This window comes from Octopus bimaculoides, chromosome 14 (genome assembly GCF_001194135.2).
Source record: "Octopus bimaculoides isolate UCB-OBI-ISO-001 chromosome 14, ASM119413v2, whole genome shotgun sequence".
Classification (NCBI taxonomy): domain Eukaryota; kingdom Metazoa; phylum Mollusca; class Cephalopoda; order Octopoda; family Octopodidae; genus Octopus; species Octopus bimaculoides.
The window spans coordinates 38,465,827-38,474,607 of NC_068994.1; the positions used below are offsets into that span (position 1 = coordinate 38,465,827).

General features: G+C 33.2%; 1 protein-coding gene across 1 annotated transcript in view; it reads right to left on the reverse strand.

Moving 5' to 3' along the window:
* Positions 1–8,781, reverse strand: part of LOC106872379 (uncharacterized) — a 76,226-nt gene that overhangs the window by 5,271 nt on the left and 62,174 nt on the right. The window contains 5 exon segments of the mRNA XM_052972592.1: positions 8–1,701; positions 4,901–5,300; positions 6,427–6,698; positions 7,410–7,560; positions 8,326–8,765. Of these exon segments, the coding sequence (XP_052828552.1) occupies positions 8–1,701; positions 4,901–5,300; positions 6,427–6,698; positions 7,410–7,560; positions 8,326–8,765 (2,957 nt within the window).

The following is an 8,781-nucleotide window of genomic DNA, read 5'->3' on the forward strand; positions in this document are numbered from 1 at the left end:
CCATAACCTCAACAACAACATTTGCTGTGTTCTCCAGTGATGGTGTTCCTTTATCTTTTACTAAAACCTTAAACTCATACATGTTCCTTTCTTCTCTGTCTAGCGACTCAATTGTAGAAATAAATCCCACATCAGATATCTGAAATGGTAGAATATCTTTACCATTCGTCAATAAAGAATAGGTTAATTGTCCTCCATCTCCAATATCTGGATCTGTAGCATCAACATATCCCACAGGGAAGTCTTTGTGTTCATTTTCATAGGTGAGAAACTTAAATATGTCCTGACTAAATTGAGGTTGGACATCATTCGTGTCAGTGACCAGCATTGAAAATTCTTTCTCTATTGTCAATGGAGGTAAACCATTATCTTGACATTTAATGGTGAAACTAAAGCTCTTTTCACTCTCTCTATCTATTTCACTCTTGACAACAACTTTGTATTTCTTTTCAGACATTGAGATTAGCTGCAGGTATTTATTTTGTAAATGACACTTCACTTGTCCATTTACGCCATTGTCATTGTCAATAACTTTGACATAAGCAACAAAGCTGTGAATTTGAATTGCTTCTGAGATGGCCGTTTTGTTTCCTGCTGACTTTAAAACAAATTTTACATGAATTTTTGGTGGACTATTAAGGTAACTGACCCCATTAATAAGGATGGTGGCTGTTGAAGACATAGGTATTTTTCCATTATCCGTGGCTTCAACAGACAATTTATAGATTTTTCCAAATTCAAATTCTTTCTTTACAAATAATTCTCCAGATGTTTGATTTAAAATAAAGAATTTCTTATCTTTATCTAAGGTATCAGGACTGAATGTATATAGAATTTGTCCATTAGTACCCTGGTCTACATCTGTGGCAGTTAAATTTAAAATAGGTTTGTACAAATCCTGTGTATCTTTTACTGTGACATTATAAATACTTTGGGAGAACACAGGTGCATTGTCATTTTTATCTCTTACTAAAATATGTATCTCCATACCTGCTTGTTTTGGAGGGGATCCTCCATCTGTAGCCATTAGATGAAGATAATAATTTTTCTTCATTTCTCTGTCTAGTTTTCCATTCAGAATTAATTCGATCTTACTTTTCCGGTCAGAAACTTCTATTACCATTAACTGGAAAGTATTATTATTATTATTCCTCAGTTCATAAGAAAGCTTTGAGTTCTGAATACTGACATCTTTGTCAATGGCATTTAAAACTATTTCTTTTGTTCCAATCAATACGTTTTCATCATATTGCAGGTGAAATTCTTTCTCTGGAAATATGGGATAATTGTCATTGACATCTTCTATCATAACTTTGATTTCTAATATTTTGGTAAAAGAATGACCATGGTGAACTGCTATTTCCAATATCCTGAAACAATCCACATTATATTGACAAAGAATTTCTGCATCCAATATGGCAGCTGTGTACAGTTGTCCTCCAGGTGTAACATTAAATAACTGAATAGTTCCATCAGTGCTACCCTGGAGTATATTAAATGTCAGTTTGTTGCTGTTGTCTTGAGACTGTATATTATCCAGTAAGTGTGTATCAGTGACAATATCTCCAATATAGCTGTGTGTGTCATTGTTCTCTTTCACATGGTAGATATGATCCACACACCAGCAACTTTCTTCCATTAACAACATCAACAATATTAAGGTAAACATATCTTCAATTTTCTTCAATATATTCCACTGGTCTGAAATGGATATGTACACAGGAAATAAATATGATAGATGTGGTTAGACTTTTCTAATGTAATTATATAAAAATAAATTATGCATACTGTAGTAAGGTTAAAGTAATCTGAACCAAAAAAAAAAAATTACAGAATATATTAATACTTTTGTCTTGATAAATATAATCATGATAATATAGAAGCTACAGTATATAATGCTGTTAATTACGGAGAATTAAGAAATTTTACAACGATGAAGAATAACATTTAGCTAATTATTTGGATATCTTTCAATTGTAAAAGACTTTTCTGGATGTCAGAATCATGCTTTTCTCTTTGATATTCTAATAGCTTTCTGACACTCTTACAACACTTATGTGAATGATATATGTATACTGTCGCACATATATCAGCAGCCTCACACACACACACACACACACACACACACACACACACACATTTGTTCATAATGTTGCATCTTTGTAAATACATATTTTGTTGTTTTTTTTATTTTAGTTCAATTTGAAGAATGAATATCTTTACTATTTTTTTTCATTCCCTGCTGAACATTTATGTGAATTTGTTGTGGCCCATCTATTGCGTTTAGCAGTGTTGAAATATGTCTAAAATAAAGAATTGCCTATTATTCCTTTAAAAACACTTTCTTTTTTCACACTACAATAAAAATTAAACATGTAACATATTTAGTATAGTAATTTGCAGATTAAGTCTAACTTAATAAGAAAATGTACATGTAACACTAATAGTAACATTCATATTATCACAATATTTACCTAACTCAAGGTGGTGAGCTGCCAAAATTATTAGCATGCCAGACAAAATGCTGCAAAGCATTTTGTCCATCCTTATCTTCTGGGTTCAAATTCCACTGGGGTCAGCTTTGCCTTTTATCATTTCGAAGTCAATAAAATAAGTACCAGTTGAGCACTGGGATTGATGTAATCAACTTAGTCCCTCCCACAAAATTGCTGACCTTGTGTTAAAATTTGAAACCAATATTTACCTAATTGTATCACATTTGCTAGATTGTTTAATGGCTTAGAAAGAGAAAATTATAGACAGATTTTCTCTAGATTAATGTTATCCTTGTTGCTCACCCTTTTCTGTTTTTCAAGTAAAGCATTTTTTTTTTTTTCCTGAGGTATTTGAAAGAGCAGAGAAATTGGATGCCTTGTTGACAGGTTACATCAACAAATATCATCTGTTACAGCCAAGCAACAAATGGCGACATCATTATTTGTAACCACAGCTACACTCGTATTGTAAACAACCAGACACTGATCCAGGTACACATAGGCATATACACAAATATACACAAAAGATTTCCTTCAATTTTCATCAACCAAATTGCCTCACAAGGTTTTGGTTGGACCAGAGCTCGAGTAGAAGACATATGGTTAAGGTGTTATGCAGTGGTCAAGAAGTGAACTTGTTAACTATACAGTCATGCCTGCACCTACATTAAGCTTGGATGCTCATTGCACAATCTATAAATATTCTGTATTTTCCAGTATTCATTAGTTAGTGTAGGGATATCTAAAAGCATGCATGCATACACAGTTTAAAATATAAGCATATAATCTTGCTTTGAAATGGAACTTAAGGAATCCAACAGAATTTCTCAGCAGCATAGTATAATCATATATAAAGATTATCTGTCACATGCATACAACAGCAAGACAGTATGACTGGGTAGGTTATACCATTTGTGTCACTCACAAGCAAGAATGGCTTGGTGGCATGTTCAATGCTTTCACTGACTGTTTTAGGTGTCTATATAATCATAAGCAAAAACAAACAACTTTTGGCTCTCTCATCCTTCACCCAGTGAAACATCAAAGATGTGGCAGTTAGCAGAAGAAAGAACTGCACCAGTACTGAGCTGGTAATCCTCTGCAGCTGAGCAGACTGGGGCAACATGAAGTGACATGCTTTACTCAAGGACAAAACATACTGCTCAGTCCAGGAACTGAAACCCAAGATCATGTGATAGTTTGCTCAATAGCCTAACCACTAGACCATGCATTTTACTGTGTGTGTATGTGTGCAGGTATGGGTGAGTAGTTAAGAAGTTTGCTTCCCACCCACATGGTTTCAGGTTTAGTCTTATAATATGACATGTAGCAAAAGTATCTTTTAATAAAGTCTTAGGCCATCCAAAACCTTGTGAATGAATTTAGTAGACAATAAGAAAGAAACCTGTCCTCTGTGTGTGTGTGTGTGTGTGTGTGTGTGTGTGTGAGTGAGTGAGTGTGTGAGTGTGTGTGAGTGTCTCCTGGTGTTGCCATCATTTGATTGTTGTAGATGAAAGTTATTTAATTACCATATTCTGCAAAAACATGTCTGGCCTTGGGAAAATATCGCGTTGCCTGGAAACGGATAATGGTTGGCAACAGGAAGGGTGTCCAGTCGTAAGAAAATCTGCTTAAAGGCAATCTATCTGAGCCGTGCAAGCATGATATAAAAGGACTGAATGATGGTAATAATGATGATTGTGGGTGGGGAAGGGTTAGGGTTAGGGTTAGAAAAAAATTAAAATTAAGAAATTTACAGTCTCGTCCTAAACTATAATCTCGACCCTTGAACAAATTTTCTTGGTGGTCCAAGATTGTAAGACTTGTACCAAAACGTTTACGAAATAATTCACTTTGCATCGTGAAATTTTTCTATTTATTGTTTTCCAAAGCAGTGCATCACTAATTTGTACCGAATTTACTATTTTACTAAGAATTGTCTCCCTTGTTCCTGGCTTATTTACTCTATGTTCTAATAATAGAATATGATGAAAATAAGACATATCAAATTTACAATGCAGCATGGAAATTCGATTATCAAGTATATATATATATATATCTTATGATATCCTATTATTTTACGTCAACATCCTGACTAAATATGGTGCACAATATTATAAAGATATTTTGATAATTATAATTGTTAAATACATCTATAAGTGATAAGGTTCTATATCAGAATATTTCTTAACACCAACACTATATATTTGTAAAAGGTAAAGCAGGTGACAATGAAAATTAAGTCTTTACTTAAATAACATGATGATGTGGAAGTCACTAAACTTACTTTTATTGTTGTTTCTTGGAGACAGAGAGAGACAGAGACACAGAGAGAGAGAAAGAGAGAGTTGTGAATGTCTAAATAAATGATTTACACATAACAGAAACTTTTAAGAAATACTTACCAAGTTGTTTATTAATGCTGCCAGTCGTTTCTACAGTTGCTACTGTACTGTTCCAGTGTTCTGGTAACAAAGTTGTAATAATAACAGGAGCTTGGTATGTGACACTGTTATATAGTTCTATGAAGTTGCTTGTGTAGAATGTAATGTGTGTTGTGGCCAATGACAAGCTGTCTTTTATTCCAATGCAAGGAAACGGAAGTACAGCCTCCAGCTCTTGAAGTAAATGATGGGCTGACTCACAGACAAGTTTACTTCCACCCCACACATACATAAGTGTGTTTGTGTGAACATATGGAGTATATAATTTATGAGTATGATTTATGAAAACGTTAGTGTGCAGAACATTGTGGTCAAACACTAAATAAATGCTGAAAAATGTTATTATGAAATACTTGAATGTATTTTAATTATCAATGAAAATAATTGCTATTTCATGATTTAAGTAAAAGTTATAAAGCTTTTTGTAAGTCAAGTTTTTAATTTTCTATTGACTCAACATAACTTTTTACTCACCAAATCTATAATATCAGTTTTAAAGTATTTTTAGAGTGGTTTATCTCATTATTAAATTACTGAAATACTTACAAAATTGTAGATTATATTAAAAGTGACATGCTTATAGTGAGAATATGAATAAATGGAATATCTCACTAACAGATTTCGAAAAAGAATTATATCAGAATTTTGCATCTTTTGTACAATGAAATTTTTTGGTCCAAATTCTATGTCTATGAAGTTTTTAACATATTTTGCTGTTTTAAATTAGTTGAACAAATGCATGTAAAAAAAATATATATTTAGCTCTGTCTATTAATTGATTTATCACGTATTGATTTATCATGTAAGATTAATGAAGAAAGATAAAAATTTACTTTTTTCTAATGAAATATTACATCACTTCTTAAAATATTTGTAATGGAGACTAATAAAGATGTACTATTTCATTCTAAAACTTGAGTTTGAGAAACATATCTATCTTGTCTCTGAAAGGCTTCCATAAATTGTTGCTTAAATTGCTCTAATATCAATTATTTAAATTACAATTATAACAATTAAAAACTAGACAGTTGGAGATTCATTCTCTTTAGTAACTATCCAACTCAAAATAGTAACTTAGAAAAAATTCTATTAGTGTAAAAATTATGTCTTGCAAGAAATTTCATTTAACTGTTCTAGACAAAAATTGTACTTCTAAGCCATTAAAGAATAAATAGTTCGCTATCATGACACAGAAGATAAATATGGATATATACCATGTGTTTGCTTCAGTAGTTACTGTTATTTAACTATTGTGATAAATTTAGTGCATTAAAGATGCATGAAATTAATCTCAAACTTGCTTGTACCACATCAGCTAAAACTATAAAAAAAAAAATGTAATTCTTAATAACATTGTTATATTTAAACAAAGTGCCCATTAATATTTTTCAGGCACTTTAGGTATTGTTTTGTTTGTATTCATTGTTGTTATTTTTTTTTAAAGTATGGAGTTAGTTTAGTGTTGGTACAGGGGGTACTGGAGGTACCTTTGGCAGTGTTTTTACTTTTGGTACAGCTGGTAGAGGTACTTTACTACTTGAAGTAAAGTCGTTTGTCATTGCTACTGTAGATGGATGTTTAGTTATGTTCGATGTGGTCCCAATTATTGTCAAGGGTATTTGACCATGATGATAGGAAATGTCACTGTCAACGTCTGGTTGAAAGGGATAGCCATTGTTATCTCCCTTTAATCTGTTCAGTGTGTATGGAAGCCGATTTCTCCTAATCCATGTAAGGTCACTTTGGTAACGGCACAGATCTGAAAACAGTTACATTTAAAGATTATAATGCAATTTGAGTATTGTACCAAAAAATGAAGGATAAATTCTAAGAGTACATAAATGTTAAAACATTATCTTGACATAAGAACTAAAGGGCGTTTGTGCGTGTGTGCGCACAATATGCATTGAGATATGTTGTTGCTGGCACTCCGTCGCTTACGACGTCGAGGGTTCCAGTTGATCCAATCAACGGAACAGCCTGCTCGTGAAATTAACGTGCAAGTGGCTGAGCACTCCACAGACACGTGTACCCTTAACGTAGTTCTCGGGGATATTCAACGTGACACAGTGTGACAAGGCTGACCCTTTGAATTACAGTACAGGCACAACAGAAACAGGAAGTAAGAGTGAGAGAAAGTTGTGGTGAAAGCGTACAGCAGGGTTCGCCACCATCCCCTGCCGGAGCCTCGTGGAGCTTTAGATGTTTCGCTCAAAAAAGACACACAACGCCCGGTCTGGGAATCGAAACCGCGATCCTATGACAGCAAGTCCGCTGCCCTAACCACTGGGCCATTGCACCTCCACGCATTGAGATATACATAACAAAATATTTTTCTACCTTACGATAGATATCACAGAATGGAAAATGTGCTTTAGACAAAAAGCTTTGGTTTAAAAAGAACTTTAAAAATTTGATCATTAAAATAAAGCAACAATCACAGGAATGGAAACAAGACTTTATCACTTACCTGGTAGTTCTTCATAGTGACCAGCACTACCAACACTCCAGCCATGGCCACTATCAGTATGAGATGACAATGTTGACATCTCACTGAATTGGTCAGGATTGTTTAGTTCTCTGTAACCTGGAGACATGCTTTCTTCTCTTGGAACAAATACCTAAATTTTGAGATGCCATAACGAAAAAGAAATTTGGAAGAAGACAAAAAAATTTATTAAATACACAAGTCATGGAAATTCCATTAAAGCAACTTTAATCAAATTGCACTTAATGAATCATTAATCAACCTGTCATTATATGCTTTCTTTTAAGGCAGTGAGCTGGCAGAATTATTGGAATATCGGACAAAATGCTTAGTGTCATTTTATCTGTCTTTATATTCTGAGTTCAGATTCTGCCAAAGTCAACTTTATGCTCCATTCTTTTGGAGTAGATAAAATAATAGTTGAACACTGAGATCGATGTAGTCATCTTATCCTCTGAGCCAAAATTGCTAACTTTCAGCCAAAATTTGTAATCATTATTGAAGGATATATTTTTTTGATTTGATTCTGCATAAAACAGAAATCATAACAATGACATAAAATGTTCTGTTTATAAAGAATGAGTATAAATTACCAAAGAAATCATTCAACAATAAATATCCTGTGGTACAAAAGTGACATTTGTTGTTATATGATTACCATTATCTTCCATTCAAATTGTAGTTATTTGAAATATTGAGAACATTTAATAAAATATAGTACACACACACACACACACACACACACACAAATGGGATGTCTTTCATGCAGTTTCTATTGGCCAAATTCACTCACGATGCATTGGTCAAACTGGGCTTTAGTAATTAATACACATATTTCAACATTATAAGATGTTAAACACATATTTCAACATTATTAAATAACTGACAAATATTTTACCTCTGGATGTGTTTCAATGAAAGCTGGTTTACCCCATCTATCACTGCAGTGAACACCTTCTATATCCATCATTGGTTGTTGAGATTTGTTCATGTTTCTCTCCAATGTGTACTGAATACCAGGAGGAACAAATGTATACTTTGGTTGGATGTTTAATGTAGGTGTAACCTTGTGGTACATATCAACACTACTATTATAGTTGCTATCTGTCTGCTTCAGTCTATGAACTATACAGATTGATATAGAGATCACTATAACAATTGATATGATCACAGCTGCAACAACAATAACAATCATCACATTCAATTGGAGACCATTACTTGATTCTGTTGTTGTCTTTGAAGGGGTCTTAAATATCTTTGATGTGTTGTTACTAACTGTTAGAGTCAAAGACAAAGTTGTTGTTGATGACAGAACTGGACTGCCACTGTCTTTCACACCTAATTCCAGTTCATA